The sequence below is a fragment of the Atractosteus spatula genome, chromosome 3 (genome assembly GCF_055471065.1).
Source record: "Atractosteus spatula isolate fAtrSpa1 chromosome 3, fAtrSpa1.hap1, whole genome shotgun sequence".
NCBI lineage: Eukaryota > Metazoa > Chordata > Actinopteri > Semionotiformes > Lepisosteidae > Atractosteus > Atractosteus spatula.
In genome coordinates, this window is record NC_142708.1 from 21,436,426 (window position 1) to 21,461,442 (window position 25,017).

Here is a 25,017-nt window from a genome sequence, read left to right on the forward strand (position 1 = left end):
TTTTCAGGCATCTTTTGATCATACGGCTGTAAAGTTTAAGCCTAGTTTTTTTTCCCTCAATCTATTGTGTTCAGTCTTGTTTTTCTGAAAAGGGTTAAGCCTTTGTCCTCGCATCCGTGCACAATAAAAGGGGTTCTTTCGTATTTAGACAGACTTTTGTGCTCTGTTTTTATGTGGGAAAATCCGCCCACATAGGCTCAGGGCATCTTGGTAACAGTCCCTCTATACCATCTCTTTGGAACAATGTCACTAAAAACATAACGATAAAATTACACATCACAGTACCTGGAAAACACTGGACAGCCTTGGGATATGATCACAGCTGTCTTTATAAGATCATGTCTTTGAAGAAGCAAACAGTGAGAAAGACACTACCCTGAGCTACACATGGCCCACATGGAATACATTTTTAATATAATAAAGGTAATACAGTATTTAAGGTAGGCTATTCAAGCTTTTTATATTTACTGTTCATGTTATTGTTATCCGCATGCAGCACTCTTCACTTGTTCACATTATCTGCTGCCTGCCAGCTGTTAGCTCAGTCCTGACATTGGTCTAAATCCTGAATTTCTTTTGCATCTTCTTTGGTGTTTGTTAGTCTTGTTTGGCATCATCTACAAACTTAGTGAACTAGCTATACTGGAATCGCAATTGATATAAAGAGCAGATACAGATATTCTACACGGATCTCTGTGGTACTCCACTGTTTCAAATTCATAATCCAAGTACAGTATATTCATTACCTTGAATGCCACCTGAAATGTGAAAAAATTGTCATTCACGAAGAACCTTATCACAAGCCTTCCAGAAATCTAAATATACCACAAGCATAACAAACTTAACAGAAAACTGTGAAAATGTCACAATATACAGTAGTTTAGTTCTGCACAGAGGTTTGGCTTGAAAAGTAGACACAAACTGCACACACTCAAACAAGTAGCAGACAATCCAAGCCTACAGTGCCAAAGGGTTTGTGAACCCCTTAGGCTCTCCCATATTCTTGTATATGCATATTTATACACCACACCACACTGAACAAGGCGTTGCAGTGGCTCTGTGGCTAAGGATCTGTGCCTGTTGCTGAAAGGTTGCTAGTTCCTTATCCTGCAGCCGGCAGAGGAATCCTACTGTGTTGGGCCCCTGAGCAAGGCCCTTAACCCCAACTGCTCCAGGGGTGCTGTATAAATGGCTGACCCTGTGCTCTAACCCCAAGCTTCTCTCCCTGTCTGTGTGTCTCATGGAGAGCAAGTTGGGGTATGTGAAAAGACAAACTCCTAAAACAAGAAATGGTTTATGGCCAATAAAGTGATCTTATATAATATACATATTTAAATCTTCTTGAAAGTCTCACTAAAGGATTAAGACAACCTGAATAAACATAACACAAATGTAAGACATTTGGATTATTAAATTATAAAATGATCCAACTCCTTCAGGAGGAATGACTTCAACTACATGTTTTCTATAACTGTATCCGTCTTACACATCAGAGTTTATGAATATCGGCCCATTTTTCCATACAGGACGGGTTCAAGTGACAGTTTCCTTGCACGAACAGTTAATTTCAGGTCTTGCCAAATTACTTCAGTGGAGTTTAGATCCAGACTTTAACATAGCCAATCTAAAACTTGCCAGCAGCCATATCACCCTGCAACTAACAACTGGCAACCCACTGCAGCTAAGCAGGTGTGACCCTGGTCAGTACAGAAAAACTAAAGGTTGCTGCTGGATGAGGTGTTAGTGAGACCAGTAGGGGGAGCTCATCCTGCGGTCTGTGTGGGTCCTAATGCCCCAGTATAGTGGACACTATACTGTACAAAGGTGGTGTCCTTCAGATGAGACATAAAACCAAGGTCCTGAGTCTCTGTGACTCAGGGTGTTTTTCGAAAAGAGTAGGGGTGTTATCCTGGTGTCCTGGTCAAATTTCCCATTTGCCTTTACCGATCATGGCCTCCTAATTATCCTCATCTATGAATCACTCTGTTCTCCTCCCCACTAATAGCTGATGTGTGGTGAGCGTTCTGGTGCACTATGGCTTCTGTCGCATCATCCAGGTGGGGGCAACTCATTGGTGGTGGTGGAGGGGGATCTCCATTACTGTAAAGCGTGTTGCGTGGAGGGTGTCCAGAAAAGCACTATGTAAGAGTAAAGAATTATTATTAAAATGAACTTTCTTCTTTGGCCATTCTGCTGTAGATGTCTGAATATTTAGGAATTTTGTTTTGCTATATGGCTCAGCTATTGCTGATGAATTGATGGCCTGACATTCTCCTCTGGACTAAAGCAAAGATAAAGCAGCATATTTACAGTTCCGTCACTGATGGCACACCATAAGATGTGAAGGTCAGGAAGAGGTCCTTCTTTTGGAAGCCCGTACTGGACAAAGTGGTTAGAAAATGGATGGATAGTGTGAGAGCGGGGAGGATTTTCCCACTGTACACCACTAGAGGGCCTTCTAGCTGCCCTCTCTCTAACCAGTTTCGCACGAGAATGTATACCTGGGTCCTCATTAAGAAACTATACATATCATTCTCACGCGACCTCCCTTTGTTCGCCTCAGAACCACGGCACCAGCTATAAGGCTGCAGACATCCGTTTTATTCCCTTATAGAATCTTCTACCCTCCCATAGCTACACTAATTTGTGCGGGCTAAAGAGAACGCATCCCTGTGACTACACGTCGGCTCTCTGCCTCAACCAGAGGTATCGACCCTCCACCGGTGAAAAAGGCAGCCCATAAACCCACTCTGTTACAATGGTATCAATGAAACAAGGGTATCAGGGAAAGAAATTATAATTCCAAGTTACATTGGGAGCTCAAAAACTTTCAGTACTGTATTCCATAGCACAGCACTTGTAACCGACAAATAGTAGAATCGTGCCATAGTTTCACATTTTGTTTAATCATTTTTACAGCTCACTCATTTTACAATTAAAATAAAAATGAACTATTTTATTCTACAGATATATGGTCAGAGCTCAGGACTTGTAGTACAGCCTTAACTGGCAAAAAATATATAAGCTAGAGGGAATTCTATCTGGGGCTTGACCTTTCCTCTGAGCAAATACAGGTCACAGATCCTTCAACTCCCCCAAACAGCTGGTTTGGCAGCAGCTCATCTGACCAAAAGGCATTACAGGGGGTGATCACGTCAGCCCAGTCCATTATTAGAGTACAGCGCTCCTCTATTGTGGACTTTTTTTACAACTTGCTGTCTCAGTAAACTTTACAGCCTTCCTAAGGATACCAATCATTCTGTTTTCTCACTTTTCTCTCCCCTTCCCTCTGGTAAGCATTATAGGAGCATAAAGGCACGAACCTCCAGATTCAGAGACAATTTCTTCCCATAAGCTGGCAGAATACTGATCTCTAACCCCTACTGCTGACTCAACCTAATGTTTTTTTTTGCCCCACACTGCTTGTGCTGACTTGTATTTAATTTGGAAATGATGTAACTTTGTTGTTGTTGCTGCTGTTCTGGGTTTATGTCTTTGTATCGGGTCATACATGCAAATACACATTTCATTGCACTTGTGCGTATGACAAACTGAACCACCACCATCGCAGTCATTGTAGCAGCCTCTTGACTCACTCTATGTGGAGACCCAGAGTGGCTCATGCTCATTGCCTAGCTGACACTGTAAAAAGTTTTTAATTATCTAGACCCATTTTTATAGCTTTTAAAGTCATGCAATGTCTAACTTAGGCAGGGACACGTCCTTGTATCTTATTTTGGAAATCAGTTGCCACCGTGCTTCTGGTAAACAAATAACACTCAGGAGCTATTGTATGTATATACTTTTATTTTTTTTATAAAACCAAACCCATAAATTACAGCAAAAAAAAGACCATGAGAAAGACATACATCGCAATTCAGATTTACAGAAAAAAAGCCTCCCATTAAAGTCTTTACATGTTTTTCCCCAGAAAACCATCTCCACATATCTTTATTGCTCCACTTCCAAGTTTTAGGTCAATACAAGAGATTAAGAATTATACCAGTCTAGCAGCCATATTGCACAAGAATTCACACAGGCCTGCAGAGCGCTTTGTGAAGTACATGCTATAAAGTGCTGTAGCTTTGCAAAAAGTAAATTGTAGAAAGTTAAAATTCTCTTAACATTTTAGTGTGCATTACCTATTGGTTGTCTTATAACATCTTTTTTGAGGAATCTAAATATTAAGGCTACAAAAAGCATTAGACACTAAACTGCAATATGTTGATTAAATACAAGGTAAGGGGAGTATTACAAAACTGATCTGAAGGAAGGCCATGCAAAAGCACTCTAAGTTTATAAGGCTGTCTACTCACTGTTTCATTGCGATCAATTTCAATTTCACACCCTGATCTAGCATAGAAGGAAAGATCTTGTTTTGGTATAAAAGCTCTGATCAGAGGAAAAAGGCTGTAGGGAATTTAAGTAGAAAACACAAACAACTCAGATATATTTTCCTCAGTCGCCACACATGTATTTTTGAAAGTTTGACTGGAGAAAAGAATCTCAAATTCACCACTCATTTTAAGAAACCTAGGACAGTAATTCCTCACTCAAAACACAAAAGCATGAGGGAGATATCACGAGAATGTTCACACTTTACAAAGCCCATGTGGAGTGCTGTCTTTTAGGCACAGGGCAGCTGTTTACATTCACAGCGTTCAGCAATACTAAACATACAATCAAAATCTAAGCTTTTGATTGTTCTTTTTCTGTCCAAGAGAGCTGGGATTAAGCAGAAGGGGATCATTTTAGACTGTGAAGGCCTTGGGGTCTAGGGGATTTCCTCTTCAGGCTGTGAATGTAAAGCCAAAATGTTTTATTAGAACACAATGTATTAATTTTGCTTTAAAATTGGATTCATGCATTTACTTCAAATTAAAACCCCCATTTACCGCTGCTGATAGTGTTTTCATAACAATAAGTACTACATTGAGTGATGTGCTTACAAGCCAAATAACCACCACTTAAATGGTTTGATGACATCTTTAACAACCATTTCTTTTTAACTTTTTGTACCTATGAAGAATACAATCACTGTAAGGGTAGCCTGGGGGGAAAGTGTTGAAAGGCAGTGTATTCACATATTTTAGGCTTCTGTAACCTAATCCTGACGCTAAAGAGATTTGACAAAAAAAGGGGAAATTATGAAATCAAACTTTTGACATAGAAAAGTGTGAACACTCATTGATTACAAAGTAAGATATTTCTGGGAGTGTCTAAAATCATATAGAAAGGAGGTAGGCATTGACTGGCCCTAGATTAGGCCATGATCTAAGCACCACTAATATTCTCTCAGGAAGCACAATAGTACAAAAAGGACTACAAACATAAATATTCTCTAGAATTCCATTAAAATTACAGTATAAGTGAAAAGAGTAAATGGCTTACTTGATCAGGCTAAGAGCAGGAGTTTAAGAAGCAGTGATTCGGAGAAGGCCCAGTTTGGTCCCTGAACCCAGTTCTTTTCCAAATGTCCCACCAGTTCACATATACGAATGCACACAGTCACTTGCCATGCTACTTTCCTGCATATAGTGGGCATCAATTTCCCTTTCCTCAAATATGCAGGCCTGCTTTAAATCAACATAGTATGCTGTTATGATGGCATCATTCTTACTACTACCTCCATCCTCTTTTAGGATCTTCACACCAAACTGTTAAAAAGTCAAGTAGTTTTGAGCACCAAGTTGTTAGTCTCTATCTGTAGTTGCACACATCATACACAGCAGACTATGTAGAAGTTAAGTCCACACCTCAATACCGAAGCCAATAACAGGGTGCCCAAGTGCACGTCCTTTGTTCATCACACAGCAGTGTTTCCCTATTTTTGAGAAAGGGAGGATATACAGCTACAATGGTCAAACAGTCTTCCACTAGATTGTTTTTTATACTTTTTGATCTAAACCTTCCACGACAGCAAAAATATTACACATCCACTTCTCGTATTCATAAAAAACAAGAAGAATATAATTCATAACGGCAAGTAGGAAATATCAAATCCCCCCAAAGGATTAATCATGCTCCAACCTGCATTCAGTCCACCAATTTTAAATGTTTTTGTTTTTTGAATCACTTAACTATTTATGAAACTGAATTTCTCTATCAGGTATGGTTTTCATTAACCAAAAACATTAATTCAATATTTTAATACAAAATAAAAGATGTTTTGGAGTACCTTGTGGCAGGAGACCGATTCTTTACATTTGCTCCTTTATTTTTTTCATTCTGCTTCTGAAATCAAAACTATGTTCAAATAACTTTTGCAAATGTTTAATTTCAATGATTTTAAAAAAAATTAACATTTTCTCTAAAATAACAAACTATTTCAATTAAAAGACTCTGAAGCCTCTAGTGCCGATTGTCAAGGAGTCTGCTGTAATTACTCAGAGCCCCAGATCCACTCTCCAGCCTTTATTTCACATCTTCAATAGTATTTGGCTTATTTTCCCCAAAGTGGAAAGGGCTCTGTTAATTTCAAAACTGGCACTTTTGATTACTTTTATTCAAAGCCCATCAGGTGACACACCAACAACAGTTAGAATTCTACAACAGATAAGAATATTACTCCCTATAGACTGAAGAAATGTATTAAAAAATTGCATGGACTAAAAAAGGTCTACTTTTATCAAAACAAAAACTAGAAACAAAAGGCTTGAGTGAAATCCTAAACACATCTTCAAAAAGGAGATAATTAACGGAACTATGATCTGCTTTTATAGATTAAAAAAGAAGCAGCACTAATGTCGGACCCTAATCTACCGGGGAAGTTATTCCTAAATTTATGATGAACAGTGGTCCATGAAACCAGCGAGAGACTGAAGACTCCATACTGTAACAAACAGATGCTAGGTCTTGATATCTAAATTATGTTTGAGATAATTTCATGTTGTTGAACTGCTATTTCACCCTTTAAAAAATGGATGGTGTAGTGAAGTAAACTGGTTCTCATCTGTGCCAATAATTTATCCTTTGGGATTTACAGAAGTGACATTATTTATCAAAATGTTTCCTTTTAGAACACGCATTAATAGAAATAAGCCTTATCCTGTAAAGTGTTGTAATCATGTCAGGGAAACAGCAAGCAACTCAAATGGCTGAGTACAAGATACGCTGTTATGTTCCAGTGAATTTTAGGATGATGCAAAATAAAAACCTTAACATACATGCCTTGTATAAGCAGCCAATAAATTTCACATATTATCTCGCCGGATCTTACGGAGCCCTAAAGGCCTAAAAAAGGCACACCAGTGATCAGACGTGAGGTTACCAAGTTTTCACTTGTCATGTGCATTACGTGACCTGTAGTGTTATGCCACTTATAAATATTTAAGTCTCATCACAGAAGTGAAAAACCAGGTCTTCAAAGCTCAGAAACCAACTACAAAAACTAAAACAAAAAAAAGACTTTTGCCACACCATGATTCAAGTCTTTAACCACTATTATGCACCCATAAAGGTTGATCGTTCATTCACTAAAGCAGTGTAAGTCTCACAGCCAGGTGACAATCAGGTGAAATGAGAAGTGACAGATCAGTGACGTCCTTGTCTACTGAGTGTCCTCAGTATATGCCAAACGCTTAGCTGTGATAAACTCCTCCAAACATACTCCGCCACTACCCATTAGCCCGAAGGCTGGGAACATGGTTCCTGTGCAATCCACTTGTCGCTCATAAAGGCACCTCATGTTGTCCGCATCATAAAAGTAAACCTTTCCTTTCTCATAGTCCAGACAGATGCCAATACGATGAGGCATAGGCAAGACACGGCTGTTGTAGTCTCCAGAGGCTGCTATGGACCCCTTGGGGATGATGAGTTTTCCCATTCCAATGGTGACCAGTGTGAAAGGCTGAGAGAGGTCATAGCAGGTGTCTTCACTCCCACTGTCATGGCCACTGTCGTGGTCATACCTGTAAAAAAAAAAGTGACAATCACTTTAAAACAGCAGTCATTCCTCACACAAAGAATCTGTAACAGACTTAACCATTCCAATAGGGGGGGAAAGTGGTTTTACATGAAGTCAGAGAATTAATGTAATCCCCAGCAGTGGGGACGGTACTGACATGGAGGGTACAGCTGGCGAGACGCTCACCTGGGGCTGCTTGTGTCCCGAGGGTTGTGGAACCACTCCTTCAGCTTCGTGTCCGAGGCCACGCCCACCTTCACCAGGTAGGAGCGGGGCTCCACCCGGAAGGCCCAGTAGTGCCTTCCCCGAGAGATGCCCGTGTCCCCAACGATATAGTCCAGGCAAACGTAACTGCCCATCTGGATTCGCTCCGAGCCCAGCAGGAGAGCCAGCCCCGCGACGCTTTCCACTGAGTCTCGTTTCTTGTTCAAAAGCAGGCGCTCCGGGCTGAATCCACACTTGTCATCGAACAGGAAACTGAACACTGCAGACAAGCAGAAGACAGGAGAACCTTCAGGTGTCTGACACACCACCACTGAAGATGTCCCAGAAAAGTAGGGTTTTGGTAGTGTAATTCCTACCACCATGGGTTCTCAGTTTTCTTATCTGGTTGTCTTGTAGAAATCAATGCTGCTCCTGTAACAAGCAGTAATAGTCTTGGCATTACATTGCACTGACTTCCATTGTCGAAGCGAGTTTGTGCAAAGAAGTGATTTATCAATCAGTAGCAAAGCAACCCAGAAACCTCCCTCCACATAGGCAACATCTTATTTATAGATTACCCAAAGCTGAGGCTCAGATTATTCTAAAAAATAACAGGAGAAAAAAATGGAGACAACAATAATAAAGAAAAAATTATAAAGGGGGTAACCAAATGAAACATGAATAATGGAAATTTCAATTAAATGAAACTGGATTATGGAATAATCCATTCCTTTTAGAGAAAATTTGTTTAGAAAAACCATACACATAAACAGCAGCTTGGGAAAATAGAATAGAATGGAACTACACAATAAAAATACCTGTATGCAAGAATATATGTTGTAAAAGCAGTCTACTTTAACAATTTAACATATTGAAAGCAACAAACAGCTCCAAGCTAGTTCAGCTAAACTCCTTAATGACACAATGCCTGACTCCTTAATGCCATCTGTGCAATGCACACTACTTAAAAAAAGGACAGTGACAAACTTAAAGTCAGTCATTAGTGATATATTAAAACATTGGAAAATGTCACACAATGTTCTGTGTATTTTTGGCATTGTTCAAATCATTTTTGTCAAACACCAATTGTTAATGCCATTTAGTTTTTTCCTCCAAGTGAATTGGTAAATATCAAAAGGCTGTACTCCTGCTACAAACTCTCCTAGTCAGGAACTATTACATGGTATCACCCAAAGAGCCTTTTGACGTTTTATATGCAAGGGCAAACTTAGCTATTAATTAAAATTCTGACCAACAAATCCATGTTACTATAAACTGAAATTTTAAACAATAATATAGGTACAATGAATACATACTTTTCTGAACATGACACTTATGTGTCCTGAGCTCCACATTAACACAGTGGGGGAGTTCTGATGAAAATAAATGAAACCATCGCATTGTTTGAGGTCTAGAGCACCAGGTGGGAATCCTGGCTTCTCCTTCTGCTGGAAGTTTATTAGTAAGCATTAAGATCGAGAGCATCTGGTACCAAGTACGTTTTGACACTCGACATTATCTCCTCCACTTCAGTAGGTAGAATTCCATGAAAACCTGCTTTGACACTAGAATATCAAACATAACCAGCTGATCTGCAGATCTGTCAACAGGCTGAATAAAAGGTATGCGTCAACGTACATACTTATTGTACTCTGCTTAATAACTGGAAATGCATACACTGCATAGAACAACACAATCATTTCATTTCAATCGACCCTAGGCTCCCAATGACAATGCTGAAGCAACTTTGCATGTTTGTCAAATTCATCGTCATGGTAACTTCAGTAGCCAAAGGCCCACTTAGTTACACTTTCCTTTACCTCAGCACAATTAGTTCAGCTAGACCAGTGGTTCTCAAACTGTGGTACGCGTACCGGCAGTGGTACATGGAGTGCCGCCAGGTGGTACGCCAAATGACCCTGGAACTGTGTCGTGTGCGCTGAAAAATCGGGACGGGTTTTCATATTTTGTATTTTAATATGTGTCGAATACGCAGCCTACGTACTACGATACAGTGCGCACTAATACTTCAGTGGACACAAGAGATACTCTAATTCTATACCACTCTATAGGAATGCGTGCTATGGATGCAAGTGACCAATTGTATTTAAAAAAAGCTACTGTATCTCCAGCAAATAGGGAGAAAGGCGAATGTGCGTGATTTTGGAACAATGCCAACGTTGTAAACACAGGAATGCATAGAAATACGTGCTACGAACGCAGGTAATCTTGTGAGCACAGGAAAGCGTGATAGATAACAGAAAAATATTTAAGAACTGTTCTAAGTTAATTTGAGAAAAATACACCGAGCGTCTCTGTGTTTCGCTCCCATGCGCATGAAATAAAAACTTTAAATAAATACGGAAATAAAATGGAAACACGGAAAAATGCAAGCTTGCGTATTGCTAAAGCAGGTAAGCTACACTATTTTTGAAGAACCTTATTTACCGTTGGCAAAAGAGCTGACACGTATTATGTGTAGAGAAAAAGCTGCTAAACAGCTCGACCTGCTGCCCCCCTCCCCCTGAAAGACACAGTCACTCATAGAATTATTGAAATGAAGGATTATATCAAAAGTACACTGATAGAGCGCGTTAAGATGAGCAGATGTTTTTCACTGCAATTAGATGAGTCTGTAGTCGATTTGGCCAATTTGCTCGTTTACGTTAGATACGAGTTTGAGGGCATGTCCCATGAAGACTTTCTGTTCTGTAAACCGCTACCAACAGGAACTACAGGAGAGCACATATTTCAGCTTCTGGATGAATTTCTCGAAGAGAATTGCATCAACTGGAAAAAATGTCGGAGTTTGTACAGACGGTGCTAGAGCAATGACAAGCCGACATAACGGTGTAGTTGCACGAATTAAATAGGTTGCTCCAAAAATTAATGTACGCATTACAACGTCCACCGCGAGACCTTTGCCGTCAAGAAAATGCCTGACGATTTAATATCTGTTAGACTCTGTTGTGAATTGTATCAAGGCTCAAAGAATGAATTCACATCTGCTTTGCTCAACTAAACAGGCTCACCCCTCTCACTGAAATGGTGCTTTTTTATTAGTTGTTGTTGTTAATGTTTTTTTTCTGTAAAACACTTTGAGAAGCCACCTTTAAAGGTGCTATATCAAATACAGTTTATTATTATAATATTTATTATATGTATGTGTGAGTGTGTGTGTGTGCAATGTTGGTCATTGAGAATGTCTGGGGTTCCTATGAGAAGATGACTTGTAGGTGGTACTTGGATGCTTTGGTTGGATTAGGGGTGGTACTTGGTCCAAAAAGTTTGAGAACCACTGAGCTAGACTGTTTTGGTTCCATCTGACTGAAGAACATTTGTTCAATACTTCACATTACTTGCAGTTTGAACATTCAAGCAAACATCGAAACAAATTTTGAAAATCAACAATGAATTACTTAAATGACTGTGAGCAAAAGAAAATGATTTGCAGTTATTCAAAATAAGGCCTATATACACTGTAGATCAAAGAAATGACACCTTCTATCCCAAAATGATCTGACTTTAGAAGCTTGCATGTAAAAAAATAATTTATGAAATAAAGCACTAAAAGGATAAAGGTGTGAAGATAGAAAAATCACACATAATCCTACTTTTGACAACTTTTAAAGGGCTCAAGAGTCTCAAGTCTATCGCACATTTACACCCACTTCATCTCTTGTCAAACTATTTCAGACAATCTGTGTTACTTAATTTTGTTCACAAATGGCAGTTCCTGACACATGGGGAGGCTTAAAAGTATAACATTTTTTAAAAACTTTAGTAATCATCACTATGCCCTGTAAAAACATGCATTTCCAACTTCATTCATGTTTGGCCAACATACCCACAATTATCTGGATTAAATTACTGGTAAACAAACCCCTCACATGCAAACCAAATTTTCCACATTAAATATTTAGTCTGTCACTCAGCAGCTACTTCAGTTTAAAATAATGCACCACAGCCTTCGATAGAAAAACAATACTAGCTTATTACGATTCTTAAAATAACAATTCTGCTTTTAGCACAAATCGGATTCCCTTTAAAGTGTGATAACTGTAATTCACCTTTTAATCTCCTTTATGTTTCTCTTAAGTGCTGCCAGAAAAAAAAGGGTTTATTCCACATGGAACTAATCTGATAGTTGTTTATCAGATTTCTGTTTCTGAACTGAAGTGAAGAGAAACATCCTTGCTAGGTGCTATGATCAAATTCAGGCTTGACAATGTGAGCAGCAGGGAGAATTGTTTTCACAAAAACATGCATGTACATCAATAATTAAGGCTGATGATAAATTAGGAAAACAGACAAACCAGCTTCATTTATCCGGCACTGGTTAGGAGACAAACTAAGCTGCTTCAGTGAGAGAATACCCAGTATGCAAGTTTAACATTAGAAATAGCAATATTTAAACTTCACAATTCACTTTAATACTACAATCTGCAAACAACAGTTGAGATGTGCTATGGTGGTTTCAGACACTGTGCATTTCAATGCTAACTGGCTCAAAGATGTGGCAGTGTTCCCAAGTCATCACCATCAGCTTTTTACCAGCATGGAATTCCAGCTCATTAATAACCCACTGCTCATTTGCTCTTACAAGTCCTGAGGAATTAAGGAATTTGGATGTGCTTTTAAATTAATGAAATCTGGGACACTTTCCAACCTAAGCTTAGAGAAAACCTGCCAGGCACACAGATAAAAAAAATATATCAATAAATAATGCAGCCCTCTCATTTGTCGGAAGTGTTTTAAAAGGTGTTTCAGAAAAACCCTTTTGTGTCCGAACAGAAAGTGTCCTGCTTGACAGAATCTACGCTTTGACAGCCTTCTGGAGCCTTCCGCTGGCAGCCACTCTGTTCACCCTCTGACCTCCCCCAGATTCAGTGAGCACTCCTCTCCAAGGCTACAGGCTTTCAAGGCCTTTCTGGGCCCCAAAGTGTCAAGGAAAGGGAATGTCTAGACTGAGAAATATAGCACAACGTCTCTCTCCATCAGAAGCAAAGGGAGCCTTCCAAACTGCTGCTCTTCACTGTCCTCTACTGGGTGAAGTGTGAATTGCAACTAAGAATAATTCCAACCAAAACTTCCTCAAAATTCTCCATTTGATATAGAGAAAAAGATACTTAATGGAGGTTAACAAAAATCCAGTTTCGTATGAAAAGTAAATAATTTTTCCTCAAATTAGTTGATTTCTGTACACTGCCAAGATTGTGCAGATATTAGGTAATATGCCACTGTTCATAAACCTGACAACGTTTCAAGTCGAGCCCATTCTCATCCACCCCAAGGAGTTAAAAGCATATTTATAATACTGTAATCAACTCTGTAAGATAATAGTTAAATGGTACATATACATGCTTGAGTTTAAAAAAAAAATCAAATCTAGTCAAGAAAAAGGAGTGGTTTAAAAAAAAAATCAAGATGTATTAGGCCGGTATCTGAACACAACAGTCAGAAATTCTTCCACTTTCCCAGCGAAAAATAAACTCTCAATTCACAAAGTCATGCAAGAAAAACCCAGCAGCAACCCTTTATGATCATTTTCTGATCAATTTGACAATATATAGGGTCTTCAGGAAAGGAAGCAGAGCAGAGTGGTTTCAATTGTCTGAAAGCGATACTTCACAAACCTCATTAGCTTAAATACCTCTGCTGAAGTACTTTCAGGTCAATCTGGAAGCCTCAGTCAATATCTAAGCACTCTGCTAGATCCAGTAATACACAAGGCAAAGCATAAAAGATTGATATTCATCTGTTAATGGTCATGTAGCTTCTTTAGTGATTGTGGCTAGAATTGCTTCCATTAAAAAAGGCTATATATGAGACCAAAAGAAATTTCAATCCATATTACTGTATTTATAACTTTTTAGAACTTTTAGATTCTGCATTTAATCCAGGATAATAAAGCAGTATACACAAATTTAACTTGGTAAGTGAAGGATTACCCACCTGGCGCTGGTGGTGTATGAAAGGCCACTTCTCGGCTGTAGGGACTATAAACAGAGTTGCGGCAGCTTCGAACCCTGAAGGAATACATGCTGCTGGAGTCGAGGTCACAAACAACTTTGCTGTTCCCGTACACCTTGTCACTGCTCTGCCAGAAGGTCTCCTCTTCATTATCCAGCTTCTTGTACTCCAGGACGTAGTGGTCAGTAGGGGAAGAGTCTTCTGGCAGCAGCCAGCAGATCAGTCCTTCATTGTAGACGCGACTCAGAGACTGGTCAATGACTGGCACATCAGGAACTGAGAGAGAAGAAAAACTGTAAGAAAAGCTCTGGACTGCAGACTAAGAACACACATATTAAAAAACACACCTCTTTAACTTTATATATTTATGTCCAATCACCCAGTTAAATCTGAATTTTTTTCTTTAAAAGTATTAAAAAGATATCATCATAAATTAAACACATGCACATGTGAATATATTTTTCCAAAAGTCATGCTGCTGAAAATCATGAATCCTTTGTCCTTTGTGAATGAGGCGCTCTTCCCAGAGCTCCATGCTGAAATCACCTTAGACATGGTTGCTCATGACACGTCAGCAAGTTGAGCAAGAGGTCATTTTTGCACATGACCCTGAGCAAGGTTGGATGTTATTATCTACATCATACCGCTACACTGGTGTGCAATATACTCGGTGCATCATTTATCCAGGAGTTTCCATTTGTTTGTCCACTAACTGTAATTGATATAAAACAAATTACAATTTCTGGCATTATTCTCAAAACTGTATTTCCAAGAGCCTCAGATACGTAAAGCCCCCTTCATTTTAGGTACACTTTTTTAAAAAACAAGTAACTCGCGTCTAAAACTTTGGAAATGAATCGTGAACATACAATACAGAATGGCATGTTATAAATGTGTTTAAATCACAACTTCGTTGAATAGTTCTAGGTGGTGATGCCACAGAAATGGACAAGAATATTCATTTTAGTTAATGTACAGGCCGTTATATAAACAACCTAAAATCATACTGAATAATTGTACTCCTCCTTTACTGGTGTTTATGTGTCGATTATTCTGGAGATTTCAAAAAACATTAACTGAAGTTCTAGTGTGTCTTGCTCCTTTCAAAGACTGCATGTAGTTGCAAAAACATTGCTCTTTATTTCTTCCTTTTGTTGCAATGCTTTGATTGAGGGAAGAGGAATAAACTGCTTTCAGGTAGAAATTAATGGTTGGCCATGTCTGTCAGCGCTCTCCAGCAGTCTGGAATCCTTGATTTTGCAAATTAAAAGACCAGACAGGATACAGAAGAAAATTATACCATTTGATTTGTTTCTCTTTTCATTCATAATTAATTAGTTTGCAGACTTGGCAATGATGCCACAGCTGTCTTGGGGTTATTTTCCAGCACAGAAGGCATCATTCACCGCTAGTTAAATACAATAGAAACCAATGGATACTTGCCTGGAATTCTAGTGTAGCCAGTTTAGTGTGTATCCAAAAATAAACACTTAATCTTTTTAAAAAAATAATAGCATAAATATCATGACATTTATGATATTTAATTTAAACTGAGATTTGTTACAGAACACTATATTAAGCTCATGATATTATAGGCTGGACCTCACTCAAATTCTAAAGTTTTAAATGTTTTTCCGCCAAAAATCAAACTGGCAGATAATAAATTTGTTTTTAATGCTCTATTCCTGAATTTCAAGAACATATCTAAAATTCCTCTGAAAATATTTCGCCTTTAAATACTAAATATTTTACAAAGACAGGAGCATATATAACCCACATTTCAATCCACAGGGCATAAATTTATCATTTGTGTTGGTTTGTCCTTGTCGGAAAACCTTGCTTGAGAATAGGACGCCACTTCTCAGAGCTCCAGAGAGTGTTCTCGTGTAACCCTGTTGATCAGCCTCAACCCCTGTGCTCTGGGGTAGCCATCGAAAATGGACTAGAGAGCACAGATAAGGCTTTGCGCCCATGTTGTCTTAGCTCATCACGAGAAATCTCAGTAAAGAAGCACAATCGCGCCAGTCGTGGTTCTTTTGCAGGATGAGACAGCTAAAAGCTAATTTTGATTAAGCCGATTAAACCTCGCACTGCATTACTCCTTTTTACGCACAATAAATTAATTGGATTTTATTTTTAAAAATCATCTTCCCTTTTTCCAGCAAAACCATTTTAATACCACTTACCCTTGACTCTTGCCCTAGATTATAAACATTCATTAACCACAAATAGTTGAAATATGAAGTAAGTTTGATATGTCTGACCTTTATCTGAACAAGACTGCCAAAAGGTGGCACATAACATAATCCAAATAATTAAAAAGATATGCAATAGCTTCTGATATGTATAATACATGTGAAATTCCCATATTAAGAAGACTAAAGATCTTTTAGCCTTATTTAATTAAAGTGCCTCCAGCAGTGCAGACAGAAGCAGGCTGAAAAGAATTTGATGACTAAGGAAAACACTCACAGCAGTAAAGTCTGGTTAAGCAGATTTAAAGACATGTCAGAACTCCGAGCTGAAAGGTATCCAAGAAAGTCTTACTTCCTCTAAAGCACATATCCTTCAGCATATTCTCTTCCTTGGAAACATCCAGCGCAAAGTCCTCAAAGGTAGGGTCTGCAGCTGGATGGAAGGTCTTCAGGGACTCAGTAGCCTTCTGGATTCTAAAAGACAAGACGGCAGCATTTGGTTTTTTTGACAGACTTAAAGAGGTTTCAGACGTGATGACATGGTTCCAAAACCAGAGCTTTAATAAAAATTGCACATCCTAATATATCTCAATCTAAAAACTATGCATGAAAAATTACAATATTAAGGTCTTGAATCCATTAAATGAACTAGAAGACAGAGGAATGGAATGCAAGAATAAATAATCCTCAAATTTACACTTCATAATCCCATCAGAACTGTATTTTGATGCACAAGGCAATGAAAATTAGTAAACTGAAAATAAGCATTCAATTTCTTGCATGGTGATAATAGTAGCAAGCAAGGATAAGGCATCAGTTTGCCACTGGGAGATCAATTATAGGATTAAAGCAAAGAGCATCAGGGCTATAACTGTACTGAGAGTTCAGTCAAGTCTTGGAGCAGCTTCCATTACTCAAAAGCACATGGTCAGACAGTTGCCACGTGTAATACATGAAAAAAACGATTAATAGGTGTAGCACAAATATTCAAGGATGTATATCTTTACGAACACTGTAAGCAGCAATATGCACAACGTGCTTACACTACATAATTTCACAAATTAGAGGAGTGTATATATCCACTGTCTAGCTCTGGTTCACTGTTAACTTTTAAATATAACATGAAAAATAATTGGAAATCAAGAAACTAACAAACCATTATCTGCCTGTATGTTATTTCAATTATTTTCCATTTTTAAGCCATTCATTAGGACCCTGCCCATCTCCAACACAAAATTCTAGATTGCCTACATCAAAGCACTGATTAAAAACTGGGCATCACCATGACTAGAATATGTGACTCATGTTAAGACAAAAACTATTGTGTTTGTATCAGTAGTAGTGTATTAGAAAAATGTTCTGGGACACTAGGCAATTTAGATGGGACCCCATCTCCTGCTCACGTGTAAGGAACTGAACGGTTGTGCTTCATCTTATTTGATGGGATTACTGCATAACTATAGTCCGACACTTAATCCAAGACCTGCTAATTCAGGTCCTCTTACTACACCAAAGATCAGGCTCCACATAATGGGTGACACAGCCTTCTCTTGTACAGCTGCCCATCCGCAGAACTCACTGCCCGGATCCATTAGAGGCTCTGTGACTGTTTCTAAAATCACTTAATTTCATTATAGCTTTTAAAAGTACCATTTTGCTTAATTCGGTTTTATTGGGTCAATTAGCTGTGCTCCTCTTCTACTAACGTGCATTACACTTGCCCTATTTTACAATACTTTTGCTTTTTTTTTTAAAGCACTTAAAAAATAAAACCCATCAACCTGATCATTTTTAGATTAAAATGTTATTTTCCTTCTAAAGTCCATTAGCATAGTGCAGGGACACTGTGTTTTACTATAGCATCTCCTTATTAGCAGAGATGACAACTTGAAAAAGCAGATCACAGAAACCAGTCGTTGACGAGCACCATAGAAAGGAAATGCAACGTTTCGGCTGTGGAGCCTTCTTCTGGTGTCACAGGGGTGTCCAATCCCATCTGATGTGCCTACACGGCACTCATGACAAAGTATATGGTGTGAATATACTGTGTAAGGGTCTTTAATAAATTCACTCGACATTCCAACTATGGTGACTACACTTCAAAATAAATTGACATCAGACATCTTCCCTTAAGTACATAAACCTAATTTAAAAACATGGGAAAATGCATATTAAATGTAACCTTGGAAATTTATTGAATGAACTTCAAGCAGTTAAGGGATGAAACCAGTTTAACCATCTCTTTCCTAACCTGGTGTGCAGTTGCTTTGCAGTCTGGACAAAGCAGGACTGGTCTGTTTCCTTCAGCACTTCCTGGGCGTAGCCTACCAGCCCACTGTTCTCCAGCATCCCCTGGTACTCCTCCATCTGACTGCGCAGCTTATCCAGACGCCTGCTCTTCGAGACCTCAATGGACTTCAGCATGTCCGTCTTCCTCTCTTGAATGATGTCAAAGAGGCGCTCAAAATGCTCATTGACTTGCCTTTCTGCTTGCTGTCCATTTTCCTAAAACCGAATCCCAGCCATTGCGAGGAATTAAATGCGAGACATACTTATTGCTCTGACATTTGTGAAGCTTAGCAGATCTCGGCAAATAGAAGACAACAGAAACATGAGATACAGGGGGAACAAAAACCTAAAAGCAAACTAATCCCGCACAGTAACAAAGACTTTAAAAGGAGGTCACCAAATCTTTTATCACCGATACCTAACCTTGGTCTGAGAAATGCAGCTCTAGTTAGAACAGTCTCCGATTCCTAAATTAAGGTAACCTAAATAAAACATTAAGATCTGGCCTAAATAAAACTTTTACTAGCTGGCCTGAAATTCCTGGTACACATTTAGCATAACAGCTCCTGATGCATCTTTACATTCTCACTAATTGTTGACTTTTATAAATGTACCTTTTTTTTTGTACAGGTTCTTTGACATCTTAAAACTTTCTCCACTAAAAACCTTGAACAATCAGGTTTTGTAGCACCTTTTCAATCTTGTAAATGCTACTGTAAAATTGTACAACTTATTTGTGTACTGCACCTCTCTCCTGATCTGCACTGATAATGTATACATAATTGATGACCTGCTGTAAAGACATGCATAAATGATTGCACTGGGAGGCACGAGGTGAACCAATATGTAACATGAAGATTCCTTCAGCTGTTATCCTATGCCACTGTCCCAGTTCTGGAAGTGCACATCACAATGAAAAACATCAACATATCAAAATATAATTTCCCCTTAAGTTACATTTACAGCAGTTGTTATGTGTAGTTTACCACACATTGACTAAAACAAATGATTATGCCATGCTTTTCATACCCTTGAGCAAAACTGAACTGTAAATTAATGCCTTCTATAACAATTCACCGACCCCCGTTATTGTTAACAGGGATTTTAGTTACTTAGGCGCTCTACTCTTGTTGGATGATGACCACAATCATTATTTCTCAAAGATTTCAGCAGAAACGGAACTGTCTGGCTTGTTTAACTTTAGTAAAAATATTTTAGATGGCATTGTGATGGGATTTCCTCTTCAGGCCCATCTTGATATTTCTACGCACTTTTGGATGCGCCGGTTGGAGTATCCTCGGTCGCATTTAATGGCAACGTCAGCTCAAAGATTTGGTTCAAACCACCAAATGGAGACGGGCGTGCCGACAAGCGGACCCTGCTGATGCGGGATTAACGCTAGGATGAGAGATCCTGGCATTGTATTTGTGGAAAATTGCTTTTCAAAAAGAGTAGCTTGAAATAGATACTACAGACAACAAACAGTCTTGTGTTCAGCAAAAGTTCAGTCTTTTTCTACCGTATCAGATATGTTAGTGACATCACTGAAGATTATGTTCTTTAAACACAGCTCTATTTTGGCTTTTTATTCACCCCCCAGTTATAAAATCAATATAACCCTTAAATCTTGTTGATAAGATTAAGTATGTTGTACAAAATTGACCACCATGCTGATAAATAGCTTTTTTTTGGGGGGGTAACAACAAAAAAGAATGACTCTAAAACTTCATTTAAATCATCACTAATTCAAAATGATCGATGAGAAAAGTTCCATACAAGGTAACCATTGAAAGAGTCGCGTTTGGCTTCCAGGCACAATGCAAATCCCCCAGACCCGTTACCTTCAGTAGGCAAATTCTTACTGTCCCCATTATAAACTACACAAACCAATATTTTTCATACAGAAATTATTCAAATAATAGCTAACCTATTGCTTATTCTTCCAGCATGAGAAGCCCTCTGACTTATCTTGATTTACATGCATTTGTGTTATGGCACTTCCTCTTCTATTTTTAGCGCTGGGTAGAGACATACTTTCTGCTTAGGATTTTCTTTGTACTGGATTATGCACACACTGATGAAAAGTCTAAGAAACTGAAAGCCATCAAAATCCAAGTTTTATTTTTAACATTCTTAAGCTAGTGCAGTCTTTCAGTGGATTTTCAAGGATAGATTCATAGCTAGGATATGCAAGACTGAGGTTCCTAATTCTTCCCCACTATTAAATTAACATTGATTCTTGTAAAAGTAGAACATGAACAAGTACAACCAATGCATAATGCTCATCCAATAAGACTATGCACTATAAAATATATTATATTTACTCCTATGCAAAGTAACGTAGAAGCCAGATGCACACACTGTAGGCACTAGCTCTGTGGTTGTAGATGTAGATTTGTAGATGATACCAATATTTTAAATGGGTGTACAATACAACTGTTATAAAGCTTCTAGCAAAACACTAAAATAAGCACTAAATGCATTTTTGTTCTCCATATTCATGAAAATCTGTTTCACTGAATGCTGAAGAAACATGTTCTCCTTAATAACATTGTGAAGCCTTCATTGATGGTAGGAAATGTTTTATTAATGTAAATAATTGCTAAGTTGAGAGCCCCATATAATACTGAAAAGCTGACATCTGTGACTATACAGCAAGTTGCTGTACAGTACATCACAAATGAGATCAGCTCCTTGATTCTGCAAGGAAAGCTAGACATTTGATCACACGTAGCCTGCAAAGACAATAAGTCTGCAAATCAAATGTACTTTTGAAATCATAACTTCACAAAAAATACTAAGGAAACAGTTAAGTTATTTGCACATAAATGTTTATGAATGTGAACTCTATTATGTAGAAGCCATTTAAATTTCACTTAGAAAGCTTAATATTACCTAGAGCAGTTGCCCTTCGTTGAGGGAATATATTGGCATCACAACTTTGTTTTACGCATCTTATTCCTTGAATATTTCGTTGGAAATGTACAGTATATACACCCGTATATCATTAAACAGCCAAAGAAATAAGAACCAAATTACTTTTGGGCTCTTAGAAGAAAAAGCCTAGAAAAGACTGCCAATATGGTATTCTGTATCAGTATTCAATGAGATTCATACCTCTGTCTGATTAATCAAAACCGACAGCTCAGAGATCTGGGTCTTCACTTGGTCCTCTTTGCTGATTAGGTAATGGATACTCTTGGATAGTTTCTCCTGTTGGCAAAGAAGAACATCAGGATATGGAACTCACATTGGAGGAAACCTGATCATTTTGTTGAAGCTTCACAACATGGGGACAGATCTATATTGTTCTGCACACCAGTGATAACACAGGAAACATGAGAATCTCAAAAGAAAACGAGGTAGTTTAAGAAATAAACTGGGTCACAATACACAGCATATACATCATTCAATTAAATAATCGACTAATTACTAAACAAATGAGCTACCTGGGTCAGATGGCCTTCTCTTGTTTGTAGCTGCTATTGTATTCTTAGGAATGAGCTGTCAATAGTAAGGGTCATATTAAATTGCAAAACAAGGGCAGAGATCTCTGAAACCCAACCACCCACTTAAACTTATTCTTAAGCTCTTGGTCTGAACTGTAGGTTTTTCACTGAAACCAGTGTTTATCTGAAAGCTGTCTAAGAGGTATCTGATGGTAATCATAATTCATTTTCCTTCCCCCCCCCACCCATGGGAACACAGTTTTTTTATTTACAAAGTTCTATGTTATACAGTAAGACAGAAAAAAAAACACAAATACCACAGGAAACTACATGCACAAACCCATTAACTGGGGGCAGGACTGTCTAGGTATGTTTTTCTTCATTGTGCAGTCGCCCAGAAAGACCTAATGGAAGTTGCTTGTATGGTTTGGAGTACGACTCAAAACGTGGCAAGACGCACAAAATATGACTTCCAAAGTGCTAAAACGGGAATGAGATTTGGGAATTCTTAACAGCCTGCAGGGTCTGTGATTTGCACATGGGCTGCAATTGCAGATGACACATGTGCTTCGGAAAGTGCAAAATCGATTAACATCGATGCATTTATTAACTGTCATGTTTTCATTTTAGAGAGCATACCTTAAGAATCTTATAGGCATTGGTCATGGATGTGACTTTATGGTTGGCATGAGAGCCGCCGAGTTTACAAAGATGACAAACAGGTCTTCGGCAAACTTCGCAGTACATGTTGACTTTCTCCATTTCATGTTCCGGACACATCAACACCTTAAAAAATAAATTTAGTGCAAAATAAGAAAACAAAAGCAGACATTCCTGAGAAATTTTAATCAGGTTAAAATACAAGATTAGATGCATGCAAACGTACCCACTTGTAAAACATTCTAGATCAGCCCAAAGCCAAATGCCCTAAATTCCTAGAAAATATCAAACTTGAAAAAAAGGGATCTTTGTAGACACTTTGAGACACAATGATCATTGTGCAGTTTTTCTCCCCTCTGTTTTTGGGTATTTCAATTATTTCAGCTTCATGCACTAAAATAAATACAAGTGAGCAAAATTATGAGAATAATGGTCTGCTTTCATATGATTGCCCAATCTTTGGATGTAAAGTATTTTTGAATAAAGGCTTGTGAAATACAGGAGGTGGCTAAGCAGTCCATAGTTTTAATAGTAAATAAAAAAATATTCAGCAATTTGTGTACCCGATATGATTCTCTTCATTATACTCAAATTAAGCGCTTTGCAGCCTAAAGAGGAAAAAAAACTAGGCTCCATTTGCCAGCATGCAGACAATGAGCATTGCTTTTTAATTGCTCTTGATTATGCAGCAGATGCATATTGGCCTGCTGCTAAAGTCCCCCAATTGCCAAACAAGACGTTTTCAAAACAATTCAAGTCTCTCTACTTTCACGTTCCTCACAGAATGACATTTATGCAACAAATTGCAAAACATGCAAACACCATTTAAAAAAAAGATAAAACTGGAGACACGGATTATTTACGTTTCCAGTGAATGTCCATGCTTGCAAACATTGTGTAACTATCTTTTAAAGTACAACAACAATGGTGACTTTTGGATTCAATCTCATTTTCCAGAGTAGGATTCACCAAGTATACTGCAACCTTAAACTACACAATCGTGAACGGACAATAACACTGAACAACTTATGAATAAGCAAGAATCCAAGTACAAAACTTGTACTATATACTAGAGACACCACACAGGGTCAGGCGTAGTATTAAGATTCAAGAAGGCTCCACAGCTGAAATGTTGCATTTCTTTTCTTCTCTTTTCAAAATGGAATAAACATTTACTTCTTCCTTTCTAATTTATATCAATAATCTAGATTCTGGCATAGTAAATTGAATGAAGCTTGCAGATTGATCCTTTTATTTTGGCACTAACACTAGAAGATGAAAAGGAAATCTCGAGACTGGGCAAACCTGTTGGAAGGCCCTTAATGTAGAGAAGGATTGTGTGCAAGGAACAAAAAGTTTTAAATGGGAAGACAGGCTTGAAAAAGCTACCTCTGAAAAAGAGAGGCGTTTATGTTTATCTGGCGGACAACGCAGAGAGGTGATAAAAAAAAACCCACAAATGTTGGGACAAAGGCATTAAAAGCATAGTTTCGAGGGTCCTCCCCAGACACACACCAGGTAAGGTCAGAGCTGTACAATCATCTCACCAGATGACCTGAGCTCAGGATTCCCAAAGGGCTGGCATTCAGGATCAGTCTGTCAGGCTGCTGGGGCTCTCTCTGCTCACTGTGACCCCCGTGTACAATTTGTAAAAGACAATGCTGCTTTGGAACCAGTTCAGAAAAAGAACAATCTGATATATACCAGAGGAGTGTCTTGATCCTTGAGGCTTAAGGGACTACATATTTCACTCTTGAACAAAAAGACTACAAAGAGATGGGACTGAAATGTTAAAAATCTTCAAAGGCATTTCATAACGGACGTCTTCAGACTCAACGAAGCATGAACCAAAAAAAAAGGAAATTAAGGGAAGAAGTGCATTTAAAGCTAAGAAAATACGAAGGTATTTTAGAAAAGGGGATGCGGGAGTCTAGGAAAAACCTAGCCAACCGTGTTGTCAAGGATGGCTCTCTTTCAGACAGCTGGATGATGTTCTCAAACCACTAAGCTACTAAAAATCAAAAGTGAGTAAGATGGACTGAATGGCTTCTTCTCATTTCATTGTCCCCTGTACACAGTGAATATAAGCCGACAGGCTTACTGAAATAAGTGAAGAACATTTTCTTTTGCCTCCCACAGCACTTGGAGAATGAGACAGATGCAAGCCACAGTTAAACACCCTGCTGCAAGAAGTTTCTGAGGGTGAAGCCATACTCTAAAGGACAGGTTGTCCAAGGTCACATATGGATAAACCAATAAAAGTTTACTGTACAGTACAAGTTGAGTACTTGGCAGTTTAAGTCCCCAAGAAGTGGCCAAACATTCAAGAATATTCATGCTC

The 25,017-nt window shown here is 38.4% G+C and overlaps 1 protein-coding gene across 2 annotated transcripts in view; it reads right to left on the reverse strand.

The window, feature by feature from the left end:
* Positions 1–3,789: 3,789 nt before the first annotated feature.
* The window catches only part of trim36 (tripartite motif containing 36), a 36,419-nt gene continuing 15,191 nt past the window's right edge, over positions 3,790–25,017 (reverse strand). Inside the window, exons 4-10 of one of the 2 annotated variants that reach the window (XM_088912410.1) lie at positions 22,656–22,802; positions 21,685–21,780; positions 18,530–18,783; positions 16,631–16,752; positions 14,066–14,359; positions 8,093–8,390; positions 3,790–7,910 (exon numbers count right to left, since the gene is read on the reverse strand). In XM_088912410.1, the coding sequence (XP_088768536.1) occupies positions 7,550–7,910; positions 8,093–8,390; positions 14,066–14,359; positions 16,631–16,752; positions 18,530–18,783; positions 21,685–21,780; positions 22,656–22,802 (1,572 nt within the window). In that variant the 3' untranslated portion in view covers positions 3,790–7,549. The remainder of the gene's footprint in view (positions 7,911–8,092; positions 8,391–14,065; positions 14,360–16,630; positions 16,753–18,529; positions 18,784–21,684; positions 21,781–22,655; positions 22,803–25,017) is intronic. The other variant, XM_088912411.1, reaches the window with a different exon arrangement.